The sequence below is a fragment of the Rutidosis leptorrhynchoides genome, chromosome 11, assembly GCF_046630445.1.
Source record: "Rutidosis leptorrhynchoides isolate AG116_Rl617_1_P2 chromosome 11, CSIRO_AGI_Rlap_v1, whole genome shotgun sequence".
NCBI lineage: Eukaryota > Viridiplantae > Streptophyta > Magnoliopsida > Asterales > Asteraceae > Rutidosis > Rutidosis leptorrhynchoides.
In genome coordinates, this window is record NC_092343.1 from 359,973,241 (window position 1) to 359,996,486 (window position 23,246).

At 34.4% G+C, this 23,246-nt stretch overlaps 1 protein-coding gene across 1 annotated transcript; it reads right to left on the reverse strand.

The window, feature by feature from the left end:
• Positions 1 to 4,688: 4,688 nt before the first annotated feature.
• On the reverse strand, positions 4,689 to 20,904 carry LOC139875883 (uncharacterized). Its single transcript, XM_071863176.1, has 5 exons — positions 20,723 to 20,904; positions 19,976 to 20,616; positions 19,673 to 19,918; positions 18,264 to 19,295; positions 4,689 to 5,749 (listed from the first exon to the last, which is right to left on the reverse strand). Exons 1-5 carry the CDS (start codon positions 20,902 to 20,904, stop codon positions 4,689 to 4,691), a joined length of 3,162 nt encoding a protein of 1,053 aa, XP_071719277.1.
• Between the last annotated feature and the right edge of the window lie 2,342 nt (positions 20,905 to 23,246).

Here is a 23,246-nt window from a genome sequence, read left to right on the forward strand (position 1 = left end):
TCCAGGAGTTGCGCTCTTGACGTCTGATAAAAAACTCCACAAAAGGCCTACCAGGAGCGGCGCTCTTATTTCAGGAGCGTCGCTCCTGTACCTGGGAAATGCACGAACCAAACTTCAAACAACAATAACTCATGAACCGTAAACATTCAAAACAAGTATCTTATATTGTTGGAAAGCTCTTTTGACAAGGAATACAACTAAAAACATATCATCAATCAAAACTAGCATTTACAATAATCAAATTCTCGTCGAAAGTTCAATAAACGTTCATAATCAAAAGTTTCAAGTTTGTAAAACGCATTTCATGATTCGGGCGACCAATTTACACGTATGATATGCCGTTTCGAAGGTAACTAAACATACAATACAACTAAACACTTACTAACAACGTTTCATAGCATTTCAAGCATCAAAAGTTCACTTCAAGTTCATCAAACCCTAACCAAAAATCAAGAATTTCATCAATTTTGTAAATGAAGATTTTCTAAATCAACCTACACATCAAAATAAAGCTAATGATACTAGTAACACTTTTAATACATGAACTTTAGCATTTAAACAATATTTAATCATCCAAAATTCAAGATTAAGCACACCCATTTCAAGTTCATGCTAGTTACTACAAAAACAACAAATCGAGCAAACTAAACACATATTCATGTTAGACTTGAGCCATAGACACTAATTAACACCATTTCAAGTATATAAAACGAATTTAGAGAAATCTAGTGTTTTAGAAATGTTACCCAAATGTGATGAAATTGGTACCAAAATGTAGAGGATGAAGAGAGGATCACGAATATGTAAATTGTTTTGATGTTGGCCTCCTAGATCGAATTTAGATGGTGAATGATTGAGTTGGGTGTTTGTGTGTGTTCTTGAGATGGAGAGAAAAAGAGGAGGAAGGAGGTGGAAGATGGATGGAAATGAATGGATGAGAATGGTGGGTTGACTAGTTGACCTAGTCAACTAGTTTGCCCACTTGACAACTTCGGTCCTTCAAGTTTCAAAGCGGGTGCGTGAATTAACCAAACGAATATTTTAAAAACGCTCGAGTAAACGAGAGATATTATAATCGAATAATGAAATATTAAGAACGTTAGTTAACGAAAGATACGAATTTAGATAACGAAAGATATTATCTATAAAAAAAGACGGTGTTAAAAATAAATTTAATGGAAAAACGCGGGATGTTACAATGGTAACGTTTTTTTTCTTCATGTTTTGTGAAGAAAAATTTAGCCCGATTTAGATTTTAGGGTTTAGGGTTTGTTATTTGGGTTTAGTCCCTAAACCCAAAACTCCAAACCCTAAACCCTAAACTCTAAACCGCTCGTGTTAAAAACTCAATCTAAATCATAAATCTAAACCCTAAACCTTAAATTTCTAAACTCTAATATCTAAAACCCTATACACCCTAATATCTAAACCCTAATATCTAAAACCTCAACATACGCTCGAAAAACACGATAATTGTTATATATTACTTCTTCGAGCGTTTTTCCGCCAAAATAAAAACATTTATCACAAAATGTCTTTATTAAATGTTCATATTTTCATCCAAACTATAATGTTCGTGAACAAAGTTTTTTCAAAAAACGAAAAAAAAAAGTTTTGCTTCCTTCGCTTCCGCCCGATTGGTTACTTCCCTCTTGATCCTACCACTATATATATATATATATATATATATATATATATATATATATATATATATATATATATATATATATATATAGGGACTTTTTAATGTTACTTAGGATGAGTTGAAATATCCTGATCTGAATATTGATTATATGCTTCGCCAAGGCTATGCCAGTGGATAATATATGTATGGAAAGCATCAAGGTATACAAAAAAAATAATAATAATAATAATAATAAAAAATAAAAAATAAAAAAATTTCTAAATGTAAACCCTTTAGCATTTATGTGTCACATGGCTAATACTATTGAGAAAGTTAATGATTTTATTGGAGTACGCATTTTCACAACATTTGTGAATTGTTCTAAGAGGTGGAAAAGTTCTAGAGTTGACCTATATGATTTACCACTTAGTTGGCGAGTTCGACATCAGATTTTAGATAAAAGAGAAATTTTACTTCCAAGTTGCTGAAGAGAACACTGATCTATAAATCAAAATTGTAGTCGGTATTTTTAAGTTTTTAGTATTCGTTTAGCTTGAAATATTGTTTTCTGTAAATTAGCCAAAATATAGAATTCAAGGACATACTTCATTATGTCGCTATTAATGAAGAGAAAATGGTTGATGCCTTATTTTGAGGGGTTTAGGAACGCATGACTTTCTAAAGTGATTGATGGAACTAAAACAAATCCTTGATGAATTGGCTATTGATCCACAAGTCCGTCCCTGAAAAGCATGTAATTCATAAGGAAAAAGAAAATATGAGAACTTAAGGGATCTAGATGCTTTTAGTAGATTTTTCATTTCGTTGGATTAAGCATAGAAACCATTTAGTTTCAAATTGGAACTCATGTTTATCTATGCCGTTGTAATTATTCCTTAACGACTTGTTAGGGATCGTTTTTAATATTAATATATATATATATATATATATATATATATATATATATATATATATATATATATATATATATATATCAATTTTGGCCGTTCAAAAAAAAAAAAAAAAAAAGTAGATTTAGTTGAAGTTAAATTGTTGATTGTCTCTCTTGCAACAAAATTCCAGTAATACTAAGAGTATAAAAGCTTTTTGGATTTCCGTTTGCATATGCAAATTAATGTTTGATGATGACAACAATCTTAAGTTGTCTCTCCTCTTAAGAGAATAATGGACAAATATATATTAATACAAATGAACACAAAATGGATGTAAGGTTTTTTAAAACATGATTTCGCTATGATACTATTGAACCGGCTAATATTTTGAAAATTTAGAAAGAGAATGGTTGTTTTGCTAATGTAATAAATGCTTATTGAGTATTCTTGATTATCTGACATATAAAGAATAAACACATTGCTACAACTGTTGTTCCGAGAAGTTTGTTTCTATTGATAACTTTTTAGTAGTATTATATTTTTATATGACTGAAAATTGAAATTTATAAAGACTCAATTATTATGTATCGCACAAATATTTTTTAATGTATGTTGCAGGGGTAAAACTATGATTGGTAGTAGAGTGAAACAACTGATAAATTAATAATTAATAATGTATTTAATTAAAAAATGGAATGAAAATATTTGATCGGTTAAGAAAATGTTTTAGGACTTCGTAGATATGTGATTTAACACCTTATACTTTTCCTACCCACAACTACCCAAAGAGTTCGTTGTGAGCGTTGTGTGCTGCCACCTAGAATACCAAACGCCCGTTGTGTCGCAGTAGGAAGTGGTTAAGATCATTTAATGACAATAGTCTAAAGCTATGCTACGTGTGTTGAAGATAAATGCCCTATGGCGAGAGTCTTTTATTCATATCCACTACTAGGTAAAACATACCGAAAGCCCCTTAAAAATAAGGCTTTCGACCCCTAGTTAAGGATCTTAGTGTAGCTTTTTTATTTACTTGCTTTCCATTAATCTATCTCCTCCTGAACGAACATAATCGCCATAAGGGTCTAATTTCTTCATAGCTTATGCTTAACTCCGACCATCTCCTTTTCGTTTGGGTATGAAACCTCCAATGAACAAGTGCTAAAAGCGTGTTAACGACATCTCTAAGGGTTGTCATTAGCAAAATCCCGAACTCGATTCGAGTCGAGCTTAAACGAGTTTCTGCTCGAGTTTTAACATATTGTGAAATCGTTTGCTAAACGAGTTCGAGCTTCTTATATAGTGCTCTAACAAACTCGCGAGCCTAAACGGGTATTTTGATTATACATATTATTATTATTTATTAGTTTTATAATAATATATAATATAGTATAATAAATAATAATGATATCATACTTATTATATATATATATATATATATATATATATATATATATATATATATATATATATATATATATATATATATATATATATATATATATATATATACTAGGTTTTGGAGCTCGTGCGTTGCACGTTGGAATTCATATTATTTCTAAGATACCGTACTTATAATATTAGTAATATCACATGGAAACTTATACAATTTTTGTCACATATCTGATATGAATGAAACATATTTAAAAATTAAATTATACTTGGTGGAAATCATAATAATGTAACATAATTCAAATATTTCTAAAAAAACATTATACATACATAATAGTTCAAAGATATCATACCAATGAAATTTTTTTAAAACATTTCTTCAATTAAATCTATAATTGTTGCAAGATTTCTTTGTATACCACATTTTTTGTTGTGTTGGAAATTTTGTTATCCTTGTCTAAGATTAATATCTTGATTCCTTCCCGATTAGTAACCCGAGATAGTGCAACGTATAGTTGTCCATGACTAAACACCGGTTTTGGAAGAAATAAACCGAAACGCGATAGTGATTGTCCTTGGATTTTATTTATTGTCATTGCAAAGCAAACCGACAATGGATATTGTCTTCTTTAGAATCTGAAAGGTATTCTATTGTCCGTCGGTACGATAAGCATACGTGATAATGCTGTAATCTTCCCCACATTTTAGCCTGTTAAAATTTTTGCTTTGATGATTTTTTCTCCTAAGAGCACAATTTCTAAACGTGTACCGTTACATAAACCTCATGCCTGATCTATATTTCGAAGTAACATAACTGGTACACCAATTTTGTGCCTCAGATTGTGCTTTGGTAAACCGCCAACTTCAATGCTATTTAGGAAATCGGTAGTGTATAGTTCACTATTAAAGTCAGCGTTTCTCTGTGACGCACATATACTCTCTGAGCTCAGATATGACCTTTCTTCTCCGTCCAAACACATCATCATTTTATCATTAATGATGTTAACTACTTCATGAGTTGGAGCAAGAATTGCATGTTGCTGATAATATTCTGGATTTCCAAGATTAAAAAGATAATCTGGATAAATAGTTGAGATGATCGAACCAATTGGATCATCAAGATCTAGTATCAAAAGATCTTGTGGAATTTCAATATCAAAAACTCTGTCTTCAGATTCACCAACATCACCGTTGCCTATGTCAAGCATCCATTGAGCAAAACTTCTAGTATTGGAATCGGTTTCAATACCACATAACCTCATGTTAACTGTAAGTTTTAAAACAGTAACATAATCCCACAAATAGGAAGAATTTAGAGATGCATCTACTATATCTTCTCTTTTACCTTTTTGAATAACCGATAATATTTGTCTAAAGTCACCACCAAACACAACTGTTTTACCCCCAAAGAGAGTATCCATACTGTCAGGATTGGATTGACGACATATATCACGCATAGAACGATCCAGTGCTTCAACGCACATCTTGTTAACCATCGGGGCCTCATCCCAAATAAACAGTTTTGTTCTCCGAATAAGCTCACCCAATTTGCTTCTTGGAGAAATAGAACAAAATGACTCATCCATATGATGAAGCAGTATGTGAAAACGTGAATGCGCAGTCTGACCTCCAGATAATAGCAAAGCTGCTATCCCACTTGACGCAACATTTAAAATAATTTCTCCTTTTCTGCGCAATGCAGCTGATAGTGTTTTCCAAAGGAAGGTTTTTCCAGTACCACCATAACCATACAAAAAGAACACACCTCCTTTGCCGTGATCAACCACTTTTATTATCTGATCGTATGCCTCCTTTTGTTCGGATGTTAACTTTGTAATGAAATCTGAATGTTCATTTGTAAGTGAACTTTTGTCGCATGAGAGCTCATCTATAATAAGATGGTTTTCTGAAATATTTCTGGTATGATTTGTGACGACCCCGTCAAAACACTTAACGGATCCGTCAGTTGGTCCCATAGCTTGATCGGACTTAAATGAATTAAATAAACAAAGTTGCATTCTTTTATTTCAAAATGTTACCCATAAAGGAAACAAACCAAATTAAGTAGTTTGAAAACCAACCAACCATAATATTAAACCAAAAGTTGACACAAAACATTGCCAACAACCCACAATTTAAATTATCCAAAATAGAATGCAAACTTAAGTTTCATAAATAGTTTCATAAAATCTGCCCAAATGCATGCAGACTCTTCTAACGACAGCGGAAGCATCAAATAACTCAAGTACCTGTGAAAACATGCAAGTAAACTGTCAACACAAAGGTTGAGTGAATTATAGGTTTAAATAAATAAGTAAACTTTAGACCACAAGATTTAAAAATGTTAGAAAACATTAAACATTATTCCATTATCAATGAGCCACCTGGTAACCACTTAACCCTTTATTTACCCTTGCCAAACACAATAAAAATATACACTTGGACAGTGTATCTACAACAAATTACGAAGTACTAAACATTCCGATTATAAATTGCTAGCGCGACTAGCTCGAAATGGGGTTGTCAAACCCGATAGATCTATCCGTAGGATTCGCGTTCACCGGTAGAAACCAATGATTACAGTTACCAGACTAGGGAATATTTTTGTCCAACTCACAATGAATAATTAAATTTAACTGTTACTTGTGTCTAAACGTAAATAAAAATCTGCATGTAATCACATCCCAAAAATATACTTTGAAAAGTATGTAAAAACGGGACTATAACTCACCTTAAATAGCAACTGAAGAAATCTCACAAACAAGCGAACAGCAAGTAAAGTAATGTGATCAAGAAAGATCACAACGCCGACCTATAAATAAAGCAGGTCGAAATAAATAACTAACTTAGGCCAAGTCTTAGTATGATAGCTATTGTACATGTTGCAAGTAGGCATAGAACATTACTCAGCAAGCATCGGTTTGATTGGAACAGCATAAGGACACACACTTTCTATTTTTAGAAAGTTTCTATTTTTAGCAGGTTTCCATTTTTGGAAAGTTTCTATTTTTAGAAAGTTTCTATTTTTGGAAAGTTTCTATTTTTGGAAAGTTTCCAAATTTAGAAAGTTCTATTTTTAGAAAGTTTTGAAGTTAGGAAAGTTTCCTTATTTAGAAAGTCAACTGAAGTCAACTGGAAGTCAAAGTCAACCGAAAGTCAACTTAAAAGTCAACCTTGGTCAAACATAATCAATATTAATTTTAAAAGTGTAAGTTATAATAATAACATAGGTTATAATGTTATTTAAAGTCAAATGTGTATAATAAAGTCTTAACATAAGTTTAATTAAATAAAAATGAATTATTAAAGTTAATATAAGTTGAAATGTTATAATTAGTATAACATAAGTATTTAATTAATTAATTAAATATCAATCATAATATAAATATTATTAATTTATAATGAATTTTAAATCATATCATAGGTATTATTAATTAATAATGAATTATTAATCATATCATAAGTTTCTAATTAAAATTATTAAATCATAAGTATTTAATAATTAAGTCATAATTAAATAATAATTAAGTTATAATTAAATAATAATTAAGTCTTATAATAATTAAATAATTATTTAATATTTATTATAAGTCTTTTAATAATTTCTCAAAAACAAATTTAATACTTATCATAAGTATTTTCCTTTAATAATAAAAGTATTACTAATCATAAGTTTAATTAAAATGTTAATTAAATTATAATTAATAATTAAATGATATAATAAATATTTATATCATATGTTTTAAGTAATAATAATTACTTCTTTTATCATAAGTAATTAATTAATAATGAATTCCATAAATTTTATCATAAGTTTAATCATTAACCATAAGTTTTAAGTTTAAAAGTTCGTCGGGTCGTATCTTGAGCCCCGGGTGTCGGTTTCGGGCAAGCCACATATGCAACTTCACCTACTCAAACCACCCGACACAATTATGAACTCAAAAACACTCCAAGAACAGTCCCTAGGTCGTGGATATCAGCCATGACAACATTTGGGAAATCAATTTACTCAAAACGGTAATTCGGGCACAACGGGTGAACCGTGGCTCGGATTTAGGTGACCCGAACATAAAAATTCGTCTCACCATCAGTCCTAACCAAATGACACACCCTAAAGACACCAAGGATGGTCACAAAGTCGGACCCAACCTTGTTCATGCTAAGAACACCTTTCAATCTTTAACAAAAACCAAATTAAGCATATCTAGGGCTCCGGGAATCGAAACGACATGAATCCGGAGTCTAAAATTAATGTCTTGACGAGAGGAACTCATTTATGTACTTTATTTTAACATTCATATCAGTTATATAGTCAGAATATACGAATCAAACTGCTGTCCAAAATTTACAAACCGAAATCATACGCAAACGAGTAATTCTACGCATCCAAACAACATTACAACAACTAATATACATCATACTAATAATATAAACTCAAAATACAAAAATATAAATAAATATGAAAAGTTCTAGGGTTAGGGTTTATACCCTAATCGAGAATCAAAGAATATAGATGTGTAGAGAAAGATGAGAGGAATCCGATTATGCAAGCCAATTGATGATCCAAGCAATAAAAAGTGGTGAAGATGGTGATGTATGGTGGTGGTGGCGACGGCCTAGAGGGGAGAGGGAGAGAGGAGAGCTCAAAATAGAATTAGGTTTTGTGTTTTTGTAAAATGAAGTGGAAAAAGAAAAATCAAGGGAGTATACTCCCTCCCTTGGTGAACTTCGGCCGAATGGGGGTCATGGGGGTGGGCCCCATGGCCCAATTTTGCTAAATGGTGAAATCCTTGTGGCCCGAGATCCCGTACGAAGCCCGAAACGCGAAAACACGCTTACGCGATTAAAAATCCGGAAAGATAACAAACGCGCGACGAAAAATAAATATAAATACACCTAATAATAATATGACCTTAAAATATCATATTTAAAATATTTAGGATTTAAAAATCCCGAAAGCTCGACCGTTGGTTTAAAAACCGAAAAGATTCGCCGGATGGAAATCCGCGGAACGTAGGAACGTATAATTTAAAATATGAATACATATATCCACATAACACATAATAATTATTATATATATATTATTACAAAAATAATAATATAGGTCATGGAAATGACGTGGCACACTAACAGTTAACGGTCGTTAAATAATTAACGGAAAAAGATAACGGAAAAAGTAGGGTCGTGACAGTACCTCCCCGTTACGGAAATTTCGTCCCGAAATTTAAGCAGGCGCAGGGGTTGACTCGGCATCTGAGAACAAATGCGGATACTTCTGCTTCATTTGGTCTTCACGCTCCCAAGTGAACTCGGGACCGCGTCTAGCATTCCATCGGACCCGAACAATAGGAATTCTGCTCTGTTTAAGAGTCTTAACCTCTCGGTCCATGATCTCAACTGGCTCCTCAATAAAATGCAATTGCTTGTCAACTTGAAGTTCCTCCAAAGGAATAGTCTGATCAAATTCAGCCAAACACTTCTTTAAGTTCGAAATATGGAAAACATCGTGAACAGCACTGAGTTCTTGTGGCAACTTCAAACGATAAGCCACCGGTCCAACTCTTTCAATGATCTTAAACGGTCCCACAAAACGAGGACTTAACTTCCCTCTTTTACCAAAACGAATAACACCCTTCCAAGGCGAAACTTTTAACATAACACGATCACCAACTTGAAATTCAACATCTTTCCTTCCTTTGTCGGCATAACTCTTTTGCCGACTTCTAGCAGTTCTCAACCTTTCTTTAATTTGAACAATCTTCTCAGTAGTCTCGTGAATAATCTCTGGACCTGTAAGTTGAGCATCCCCAACCTCATTCCAACAAATAGGAGATCTACATTTCCTACCGTACAAAGCTTCAAACGGTGCGGCTTTAATACTTGCGTGGTAGCTGTTGTTATAAGAAAACTCAGCTAACGGCAAATACCTATCCCACCCATTTCCAAAATCAATCACACAAGCTCGCAACATATCTTCTAATGTCTGAATGGTCCTCTCACTTTGACCATCCGTTTGAGGATGATAAGCGGTGCTCATATCCAATCTAGTGCCCAAGGCTTCTTGCAACGATTGCCAAAATCTCGATACAAATCGACTATCTCTGTCGGAAATTATAGAAACGGGAACACCATGCCTCGAAACAATCTCTTTCAAATACAAACGGGTGAGTTTCTCCATGGAATCGGTTTCCCTAATCGGCAAAAAGTGAGCCGACTTAGTGAGTCGATCCACAATCACCCAAATCGCATCGTAGCCACCCGAAACTCTTGGTAACTTAGTGATAAAATCCATGGTGATACCTTCCCACTTCCACTCGGGAATTTCTGGTTGTACCAACAATCCAGACGGTTTTTGATGTTCAGCTTTGACCTTAGAACAGGTCAAACACTTAGCCACATACGTAGCCACATCACCTTTCAAATTTGGCCACCAATACAGCTCCTTAAGATCATGGTACATCTTCCCTGAACCAGGATGAATAGAGTACCTAGACTTATGAGCCTCATCCAAAACAAGTTGTCGCAGTTCACCAAACTTCGGAACCCAAAGACGTCCTACAAAGTACCTAGTACCATCTGCTCGAATCTCAAATTTCTTAGCCATACCTCTTACGTTCTCTTTCACAAAATTCTCTTCCTTTAAGGCTCCTTGTTGTGCCTCAAGAATCTGCCTTGCGAGGTTTGATCTAACTGTCATATTCAAGGCCCTAACCCTGCGAGGTTCAGTCCTTTCTTTACGACTCAATGCATCAGCCACAACATTGGCCTTACCCGGGTGATACAAAAGGTCACAATCTTAATCATTCAACGTCTCAATCCATCTTCGTTGTCTCATGTTCAACTGTTTCTGATCGAGGATATGTTGAAGACTTTTGTGATCTGTGTACACAGTACTCTTGACCCCATACAAATAATGTCTCCAAATCTTAAGTGCAAAAACAACGGCCCCCAACTCTAAATCATGAGTTGTATAGTTCTGCTCGTGAATCTTCAACTGACGTGATGCGTACGCAATAACCTTCTTTCGTTGCATCAAAACGCAACCATAGCCTTGTCGTGATGCGTCACAATAAACAACAAAATCATCATTACCCTCCGGTAGAGACAATATCGGAGCGGTAGTCAGTTTCTTCTTCAAAATCTGAAAAGCATTCTCCTGTTCATCCTTCCACTCATACCTTTTTCCCTTTATGCGTTAAAGCAGTCAGAGGTTTCGCTATACGAGAGAAATCCTGGATGAACCTTCGATAGTAACCTGCCAATCCTAAGAACTGACGAATTTGAGTAGGAGTTTTCGGGGTTTCCCACTTTTCAATCGCCTCAATTTTAGCAGGATCAACTTGTATTCCTTGTTTGCTAACAATGTGACCAAGGAACTGAACTTCTCTTAACCAAAAAGCACACTTAGAGAACTTAGCGTACAACTCTTCTTTCTTTAACAAATCAAGTACTAACCTCAAGTGTTCTTCGTGCTCTTCATCACTCTTAGAATAGATAAGAATGTCGTCGATGAAAACAATAACGAACTTGTCCAGATAGGGTCTACACACACGATTCATGAGGTCCATGAACACAGCAGGTGCATTTGTCAATCCGAACGGCATAACAAGAAATTCAAAGTGACCGTAACGGGTGCGAAAAGCAGTTTTTGAAACATCAGATTCTTTAACACGCAACTGATGATAGCCAGAACGAAGATCAATTTTTGAATAAACAGAAGAACCCTGAAGCTGATCGAACAGATCATCAATTCTCGGAAGAGGATAACGATTTTTAACAGTGAGCTTATTCAGTTCACGATAATCAATGCATAAACGAAAAGAACCATCCTTCTTCTTAACAAACAGAACAGGAGCTCCCCAAGGGGACGAACTAGGACGAATAAAACCTTTGTCTATCAACTCACAGAGTTGACTTGACAATTCTTGAAGTTCAGAAGGCGCAAGACGATAAGGAGCACGTGCTACAGGAGCAGCGCCAGGAACAAGATCAATTTGGAATTCTACCGCGCGTTGTGGCGGAAGGCCAGGTAAGTCATCGGGAAACACCTCGGGAAAATCCCTAACAATATGAACGTCATCAATGTTCTTTACTTCCTTACTAGGATCAACAACATGAGCAAGGACAGCATGACAGCCCTTGCGGAGATGTTTACGAACTTTCACACAGCTAATAAGGTTTAACTGTGTGCATTTCTTATCTCCAAAGACCATCAGTGGCTCTCCAATCACATCAGTAATACGAACAGCCTTATCATAACAGACGATCTCGGCACGGTTCGCGGACAACCAATCCATACCAATAACAATATCAAAACTACCAAGTTCAATCGGTATCAAATCTATCTCGAAATCCCTACCACCCAGATTAATGTTACACTTACGATGTACAGTCTTAGCAGTAAGTTCCTTACCATTAGCTACTTCAACAACATAAGTATTGTCTAAGAGAGTTAACGGCGTTTTGATTCTCGGACTTAATTTACTCGACACGAAACTTAAATCAGCCCCTGAATCAAATAACACATAAACTGATAAATCGTTGACTGAGAACGTACCAGTAACAAGCTTAGGATCTTCCTCCGCATCCTTAGCATTAATGTTGAACGCTCGGCCGCGTGCAGTCTCTGCAGTCTTCTTGTTGGGACAAGCATCTCGGAAATGCCCCGGCTTCCCACACTCATAACAAACCCTCGGATTACCTCCATTATTCGATTTCCCATTACCGTTACCGTTACCACCTCTATTACCAACATTATTATTATTACCACCAGTCGCGGGAGTAGCAGACCCCGGCAAAAGCACTGTACAATCTTTAGCAATGTGCCCGTGCTTAGAGCACCTCTTACAAGTAACTGTGCAGTAACCATCATGAACTTTATAGCAACGAGGACACACACGCTGATTCCTGTTGTTAGCACCTGAGGTATCCTGTTTCTTCTGCTGATTTTGGTTTTGATTGCGGTTGTTATCCCACTTTCGTTTCCCATTATCAGCCTTCTTGACAACCTCCTCACTACTTTCGACAACTGTAGTCTTGCTTCTTCTCAACACCTTGTCATTAAGTTTGTGGGCCATAGACATAGCTGCCTCAATAGTCTGGGGTTCACTGGACTCAACCCCGTGTTCAATCTTCTCGGACAAACCATCAATGTAAGCCTCAATTTTGCGGTCCTCATCCGCATAAACCCTAGGACACAGCAAAGTTAACTCGAAAAACCTTCGTTCATAGGCATCTAACTCGGTGCCATGCATTTTCAAATTCTTGAGCTCAACCTCTAGCTTCTTAAGCTCACCCCGAGGTCTATAGCGGGTGATCAATCTTTCCTTAAAATCATTCCAGGCCAAACCATAAGCTACATCGCTTCCCAAACTACTAACCAGATTGTTCCACCATGTCAAGGCACTATCCTTGAGAGTGCAACTAGCGATACTAACTTTGTCCTCTTCACGGACTCGACTGACCCTGAAAATAGATTCGATTTTCTCGAACCAACGAGTAAGCCCTATTGGTCCTTCCGTACCACTGAATTCTTGGGGTCGACCAGCCATAAAAGTTTTGTGGGAGCATCCCACGTTGTTGTTCACATTGGCGTTAACATTAGCATTTGCTGCCATAGCAGCAGCAATTCCTTCATTGATCAGGCGTTGCATACGCGCTTCAGTGGACTCTCTTGGAGGCATGATCTTCAAAATAGAATAACACATCCGTTAGTACCAAAAATAATACTAGTGTCATAAAGGAATAGATCAAAACACGAAAAGACTAACCATTAAGATATTAGTCAACTAACACTATGAGTAATAACATGACAGTTATGATTGTTATAGAAATAACCATCACATGCATACATATTTTATGATAACATCATACAACATACATAGCACCTAACATACATGAACATATATTACGCATAATATAACATGCCAAGAGCCACAACATCAGAAATAAAACATGATAATGATAATAGATGTCATAAAAATAACCATCCATATATAATGAAAAATATCCCATAACAAGATCTTAATAAAATCCTCGGCAAAACGCCGTACATAACCCAAAATGTATGTATAAAAAGGACATTAAGTCTGATGAAATAGATAATCAATATGAATAATCACATCACATTCGCTTAGAGCGGGTGTGATAAGCTGGTCCAGCATGAGTCTCAGCAGGATCCTCATACTTACGCAACTTCCCTTTCACATCATCCAACTCTTCCTTCAACACACGAACAGTGCTCTTGAGAGCCTCGAACTTAGCATTAACTTCTCGATCACGCTTGCGGTTCGCATCCTCAACCCTATGCTTGAAAGTGATAAAGTTACCCATGTCGGCACGGATCTCGTCCATAACTTCATTATGTGGCAAGGTGCGCAAACAATCACTAAGGGCGTTAATACGTGTCACCTCATTATAAGCCCGGTTCATATGAGTAATGGTAGAAAAATAGTAATGAACAGGATCATCGATCTCCGGTTGATTAGCACGACGTCTAGCAGGAGACGGAGGAGCAGGAGCAGCAACAGAGTTATTGCTCGAGGTTGACATCTGCAAACAGCAAAACCGCAAACCATATACCAAAAGATATGAAAGCTAATAATATAACTTATACGAAATGAAATGCATAATAATGCTATAGCAAAAAGGTCGGGCTGTAGACTAGACTCTAATGCACCTTAATAACCACGGGTTGACCACATTAAGACCGCCTAGTTCCCTACAACCAGAGCTCTGATACCACATGTGACGACCCCGTCAAAACACTTAACGGATCCGTCAGTTGGTCCCATAGCTTGATCGGACTTAAATGAATTAAATAAACAAAGTTGCATTCTTTTATTTCAAAATGTTACCCATAAAGGAAACAAACCAAATTAAGTAGTTTGAAAACCAACCAACCATAATATTAAACCAAAAGTTGACACAAAACATTGCCAACACCACAATTTAAATTATCCAAAATAGAATGCAAACTTAAGTTTCATAAATAGTTTCATAAATCTGCCCAAATGCATGCAGACTCTTCTAACGACAGCGGAAGCATCAAATAACTCAAGTACCTGTGAAAACATGCAAGTAAACTGTCAACACAAAGGTTGAGTGAATTATAGGTTTAAATAAATAAGTAAACTTTAGACCACAAGATTTAAAAATGTTAGAAAACATTAAACATTATTCCATTATCAATGAGCCACCTGGTAACCACTTAACCCTTTATTTACCCTTGCCAAACACAATAAAAATATACACTTGGACAGTGTATCTACAACAAATTACGAAGTACTAAACATTCCGATTATAAATTGCTAGCGCGACTAGCTCGAAATGGGGTTGTCAAACCCGATAGATCTATCCGTAGGATTCGCGTTCACCGGTAGAAACCAATGATTACAGTTACCAGACTAGGGAATATTTTTGTCCAACTCACAATGAATAATTAAATTTAACTGTTACTTGTGTCTAAACGTAAATAAAAATCTGCATGTAATCACATCCCAAAAATATACTTTGAAAAGTATGTAAAAACGGGACTATAACTCACCTTAAATAGCAACTGAAGAAATCTCACAAACAAGCGAACAGCAAGTAAAGTAATGTGATCAAGAAAGATCACAACGCCGACCTATAAATAAAGCAGGTCGAAATAAATAACTAACTTAGGCCAAGTCTTAGTATGATAGCTATTGTACATGTTGCAAGTAGGCATAGAACATTACTCAGCAAGCATCGGTTTGATTGGAACATCATAAGGACACACACTTTCTATTTTTAGAAAGTTTCTATTTTTAGCAGGTTTCCATTTTTGGAAAGTTTCTATTTTTAGAAAGTTTCTATTTTTGGAAAGTTTCTATTTTTGGAAAGTTTCCAAATTTAGAAAGTTCTATTTTTAGAAAGTTTTGAAGTTAGGAAAGTTTCCTTATTTAGAAAGTCAACTGAAGTCAACTGGAAGTCAAAGTCAACCGAAAGTCAACTTAAAAGTCAACCTTGGTCAAACATAATCAATATTAATTTTAAAAGTGTAAGTTATAATAATAACATAGGTTATAATGTTATTTAAAGTCAAATGTGTATAATAAAGTCTTAACATAAGTTTAATTAAATAAAAATGAATTATTAAAGTTAATATAAGTTGAAATGTTATAATTAGTATAACATAAGTATTTAATTAATTAATTAAATATCAATCATAATATAAATACTATTAATTTTTAATGAATTTTAAATCATATCATAGGTATTATTAATTAATAATGAATTATTAATCATATCATAAGTTTCTAATTAAAATTATTAAATCATAAGTATTTAATAATTAAGTCATAATTAAATAATAATTAAGTTATAATTAAATAATAATTAAGTCTTATAATAATTAAATAATTATTTAATATTTATTATAAGTCTTTTAATAATTTCTCAAAAACAAATTTAATACTTATCATAAGTATTTTCCTTTAATAATAAAAGTATTACTAATCATAAGTTTAATTAAAATGTTAATTAAATTATAATTAATAATTAAATGATATAATAAATATTTATATCATATGTTTTAAGTAATAATAATTACTTCTTTTATCATAAGTAATTAATTAATAATGAATTCCATAAATTTTATCATAAGTTTAATCATTAACCATAAGTTTTAAGTTTAAAAGTTCGTCGGGTCGTATCTTGAGCCCCGGGTGTCGGTTTCGGGCAAGCCACATATGCAACTTCACCTACTCAAACCACCCGACACAATTATGAACTCAAAAACACTCCAAGAACAGTCCCTAGGTCGTGGATATCAGCCATGACAACATTTGGGAAATCAATTTACTCAAAACGGTAATTCGGGCACAACGGGTGAACCGTGGCTCGGATTTAGGTGACCCGAACATAAAAATTCGTCTCACCATCAGTCCTAACCAAATGACACACCCTAAAGACACCAAGGATGGTCACAAAGTCGGACCCAACCTTGTTCATGCCAAGAACACCTTTCAATCTTTAACAAAAACCAAATTAAGCATATCTAGGGCTCCGGGAATCGAAACGACATGAATCCGGAGTCTAAAATTAATGTCTTGACGAGAGGAACTCATTTATGTACTTTATTTTAACATTCATATCAGTTATATAGTCAGAATATACGAATCAAACTGCTGTCCAAAATTTACAAACCGAAATCATACGCAAACGAGTAATTCTACGCATCCAAACAACATTACAACAACTAATATACATCATACTAATAATATAAACTCAAAATACAAAAATATAAATAAATATGAAAAGTTCTAGGGTTAGGGTTTATACCCTAATCGAGAATCAAAGAATATAGATGTGTAGAGAAAGATGAGAGGAATCCGATTATGCAAGCCAATTGATGATCCAAGCAATAAAAAGTGGTGAAGATGGTGATGTATGGTGGTGGTGGCGACGGCCTAGAGGGGAGAGGGAGAGAGGAGAGCTCAAAATAGAATTAGGTTTTGTGTTTTTGTAAAATGAAGTGGAAAAAGAAAAATCAAGGGAGTATACTCCCTCCCTTGGTGAACTTCGGCCGAATGGGGGTCATGGGGGTGGGCCCCATGGCCCAATTTTGCTAAATGGTGAAATCCTTGTGGCCCGAGATCCCGTACGAAGCCCGAAACGCGAAAACACTCTTACGCGATTAAAAATCCGGAAAGATAACAAACGCGCGACGAAAAATAAATATAAATACACCTAATAATAATATGACCTTAAAATATCATATTTAAAATATTTAGGATTTAAAAATCCCGAAAGCTCGACCGTTGGTTTAAAAACCGAAAAGATTCGCCGGATGGAAATCCGCGGAACGTAGGAACGTATAATTTAAAATATGAATACATATATCCACATAACACATAATAATTATTATATATATATTATTACAAAAATAATAATATAGGTCATGGAAATGACGTGGCACACTAACAGTTAACGGTCGTTAAATAATTAACGGAAAAAGATAACGGAAAAAGTAGGGTCGTGACATGATTCGATGGGCATGGCATTGAACTAAAACTTCTCAATGAACTACTATTGCGTTGAAATAGTTTGTCAATCTCTTGTAAATCAAATCTTTTAATAGTTCAATCTCAATTTGTGTCCCTGCAATCAATTAAATTAAATTTAATAATATACTCCAATATGACAATTGAAGTATAATATTATTTAAATATCCTTACCTGTTCTGTGCGGATGAACGATATCCACCGACAAAAATCAGAATGTTTTCTCAAATACAACTTCAGGTCGAATCATAGTGTTAGATAATAGTAATTGTACAAATAATTTTCTAACGAAATGACCACCCTCCCTAAAAAACGCCTCTTGTATACCTTCTATATACTCCTTATCATCATCCAATAAACCTAAATCATAGCAGGCGTCTCTGTAGCTATTAAATACCTGACCATTTACCGTGCGGATATCTTCATAGGAAGTTGGACCTTTAACCTTGTTGAGAAGTATTCTAAGGAAAAAAAGATCACAAGACGCTGGTGCCACATGATGAATACGACCAATTGCACAGGTGTTTCTTTTACGCCTAATCCAACTTCGATTATCTTTGTTCCAAATGAACTTTGTCGGGAATTCAACATAAGTCAATTCGCGTGCTTCTTGGTTAGAAGCGCTACAATTCATCCATTCGATGAACATTGACGTATTGACTGATGCCTTTTCTAATACCTCATCAATTAATTCCTCTTCATCAAAAATGATATGCTGTTGTCCCTCCAAATGGAACGGTAGTATTATAACGCTGGGGTAATGATGATGTATATCGAACTTCATAATCCTCCAAACGGCTCCACACGATGAAACATATCGACAATCGTAGTATTGTTGAATTTCATCAGTTTCTGCATTACATAGCTGCGTTGTAATCCTATCATTACCTTTGTTGATATATTTGAACAAATAACTAATTGAAGCAACTTGGTTACACCACTCAACATTGAGATGAGCTTGGTACCTTTTAAGGAGGTAAGGATTATCAGCTACCACACTTCTGTAATCCAATTCATGACCTTGTTTTGTTACCGTTCTTCCATCATCCCTTCTTTGGTAAATTGGATAACCGTCTTCATCAGTTTTTGTTACATCTGAGAAAGGTTTTGGAAAACTTTTTGTACATTTTCTGTCTAAATCAGTGCACTGGCACGATGGATTCTTTTCACCGCAAGGACCGTGAATCATTAAATCAGACACAAGTTGATAAAGTTCTGGTTCTTTGATTTCATCCGATTTTTCAGCACATAGATACTGATCTACATCTTCTGGTTGCGGCATTTTGTTTCTTTCATCAAGGAATAAGCAGATATGGGCATGAGGCAAACCACGTTTCTGAAATTCCACGGTATAGACTTCTGAAAAATAAAGAAACAAATTATTAATAAGGATGTTTTATATTATTCAATAATCTAAAATTTTGTTATATATTAGTGATTATTCAATTAGTATGTACTCATTACATAAAATTAAATATTTTAACAGAAGATTATATACAAAAACTAATTAAAAAGTACTCCCTCCGTCTCATTCCAATAGTCCACAGACAAAAAACACGCAGTTTTAGGAAATCCCACTAACTTCATTTCTTCACCAATAAAATATCTTCTCTCTCCAGATCCACCAATGAAATATCTTCTTTCCTTTCTATTTATGGAAGTGGACTATCAGAATGGGACAGCCCAAAATGGAATACGGCCCTATTGAAATGAGACGGAGGTAGTAATAGACAAACCTGCTTCAACAATACCAAATAATTTTTTTTCCCTGATATCTTTCATCGGTTGATGGAGCTTCATTTTAAACATCCTTGCGCAAAAAGATGGTTTGTCTTCTGGTTTAAAATCGGTCCTGTCCAATTCTCTTGTGATTTTTGGCCACTTTGGATTACATGTGAAAGTTAAAAATAAGTCCGGATAGCCAAATACACGACAAAGTGCCACAGCATCACGATAATTCTCAATCATATATCTAGCACTCCCTGTGAATGACGAAGGAAGTTTTATCCAATTTCACATCATACTTTTTTCCGAAGTACCTGACACCGCTGAATTCAATAAGTTTGTGAAAGTATATGCTCTTAGAATATTCTGATTTTTCTTGATGTATGAGATTCTTTCAGCCTCAATCATAGTGTAAGCATCAACTACAAATTGTTGATACAACTTACGACCCAAGTGCACAAGTGTGGGAACAACACGTTCTTGAAATTTATATGCAAAGAATTCACGCATAGTAACCCTCTTTTTCACTCTTGTGGAATGCTCATCGACATCACGATGCAGAATGTCTGTCCTGTACCCATCTTCTGCATAAATAAACAGAAGTGGATATTGTAGGGCTAAATATTCGGTGTGAAGCTCAGAAATTCTTTTTAACCATTCAATACGACTGTCTATTATAATATCCCTTTCGTCATACGAAGAAACATTGATATCACCTACAATAAGTGCTGCTACTTCGTCTACCGTTGGCAGATTATAATTACGTCCATCTTTCGTTCGTCTACCAATTAACTTAATTTTCATCTGCAAATTAGGTGTTTCTAGAAACCGGTCACGAGCCATCCGAAATGTCTTGACAAGATGATTATGTTCATCTAGAACTTCCATTAATTGACGAATGAGATCCTCATCTAGTGAATAGCGTGAAGACGAAGGCTTTGTTTTGTTTTTGCCACTGTCATGAATTCAACAAATCATAAATATGAATGTTAATATTCTCATATATTAATTTACTACATTGTTTATTTGATGTTAAGTTTTATGAATTACACGAATCATACCTGATTGCTTCTTTCCTGTTATTTGTTTCATTTACAGTATCATATATGTATAACTGTCCGAATCTTGGTTTTCTACCATCCGTTGGTAATAAACCTCCATATTGGTGACAATTTTGACCACGAATACAAAATGTACAAGGGCCACGACCTTTGTTTACACGATCATCCACCTTGCCACCCATCGAAGTAAATGAAAAAATCATGTTGTACTTTCAAACATTCTCAATGAAAAGTTGACTCTTGGGATGATTGTTAGTATATAGATCCCAAATTAGTTTAAGAGGAGCTTTGTTGAATTCGAGCAGCGCTATTTAACCTCTCAAACAACAAAGTGAGAATGCCTGGGAGAGACCGTATTTTTTTTACTACTTTCGTCTCTTTATGCCATAATTTAGCACCACAAGTGGAACATATATAACTAAGATTGCCGTAATCAGCATAGTCTGCCAAAAATAACAATTTATTGGTTTAATTTATAAAATATAACATAGTTTAACAAATTAAAAAAAGTTATAAGAACAACCCTTTGAAGTTCCTTTGAATGATTTATTTTGAAGATCATCAGTGTTTGCTTGGTCAAGGTCAAAAGGTATCGGTGTAATATTTTCCTTCCAATGCTTGTTGTTTTGATTCCGCTTTGACTGTACTTGTAAAAATTCCGACTTAAAAAAGTATGTAAATTTTAAAAATAAAACAGGTTTGAATATTATATATGTCATAAATAATTACCTTTGGATACACTGTATGATGATGTGTAACATTTGTCAGTATTATTAAGTGATTTCTTTGATATTCTAAGAGATGGTGTTAACGGTGTCGGCGTTGCAATGTTATATGAACATTCACCCGTTGTATTTCGTATGTTGAAAAATGTTTTCTTTCATCATACTTGATGTAAATTGGGTTGTAGATGAAGTCACCACTTTTAATCGAGTTGTGTTGGTTATATCTGAATAACCATTGTATAAGATTTGAATTTAGAAATTCAGAATAAGGGTGTGTTTGGGTGACGAACTTGTTGGAGCTTATGAGAGCTTATAGGAGCTTGATCTTATGATTTTAATAAGCTCCAAGTCATAAGCTTCATTTGGTAGAGAAAAAAAGTAGAGCTTATGAAAATCATAAGCTCTGAAAAAATAAGCTACCTTTGGTAGCTTATGAAAAAAAAGTAGAGCTTATGAACTGGAAAATAAGCTCCAACTAGTTTACCAAACACTTATAAAAAATAATAACCTCTAGCTACCAGCTTAAAAAATAAGCTCCAGCTCCAGCTCTATCTCATAAGATCCAGCTCCAGCTCCAGCTACTTTCATCCAAACACACCCTAAATATTATTTTCATATATACACCATAGATTACAAAACTTTTTTTGTAATAACATGAAACACCTATTAGAATTGAGCACGATGGCGAGGATATTTGTCCAATTGCTGCTATTGTACTTTTTTTTGTGTTTCATCATAATGTTATTTGAAACGTCCCGTTCATATCGATTATAAACGTTCCATATTAATTAATTTCGTTGCGAGATTTTGACCTCTATATGAGACGTTTTTCAAAGACTGCATTCGATTTTTAAAACAAACCATAACCTTTAAAATATTACGACGATTATCAAATAATGATAATCTAAAATATAGCATTTTTACACGACCATTACATAATGGTTTACAATAATATTACACAATAATATATATGTCTTCGAATGCAGTTTTTAAACAATATTATACAAACATGCTGACTCCAACTCTTGTCCATAAATTAGCATGCAACAGCGGAAGCTCTTAATAATCACCTGAGAATAAACATGCTTTAAACGTCAACAAAAATTGTTGGTGAGTTATAGGTTTAACCTATATATCAAATTGTAATAATAGACCACAAGATTTCATCTTTCAATAACATGCAATCTGCATAAAAATCATTCATATGGTTGAACACCTGGTAACCGACATTAACAAATGCATCTAGAATATCCCCATATATAAATATCGAAGTACTAAAGCAGTTCAAATTCTCTGTTTGGGGCGTGTCAAAGCCCATAGATCTATCTTTAGGATTCATGTCAATTGGTGGCAATTATAATAAACACCAATTCTTAGGTTACCAAGTTCAACAAGGGCGATATCCGGTATAACGATTCAACATAGAATGTAGTTTCAATACTTGTGTCTATTTTGTAAATCATTTTCAAAATTGCATGTATTCTCATCCCAAAAATATTAGATAGTAAAAATGGGACTATAACTCACTTTCACAGATTTTTCCTTCGTCGGAAAAATAAGACTTGGCCACGGGTCGATTCACGAACCTATAACAATTATGTACATATATATCAAATTATGATCGAAATATATTCACAACATTTTTTATTACATTTTAATGATTTAAGTTTGTTAAGTTAGCAATCCAACGTTAGTAATCTACAACTAGTTGTCCACAGTTAGATGTACAGAAATAAATCAATATATATTATCTCGAATCAATCCACGACCCAGTGTATACAAGTCTCAGGCTAGATCAC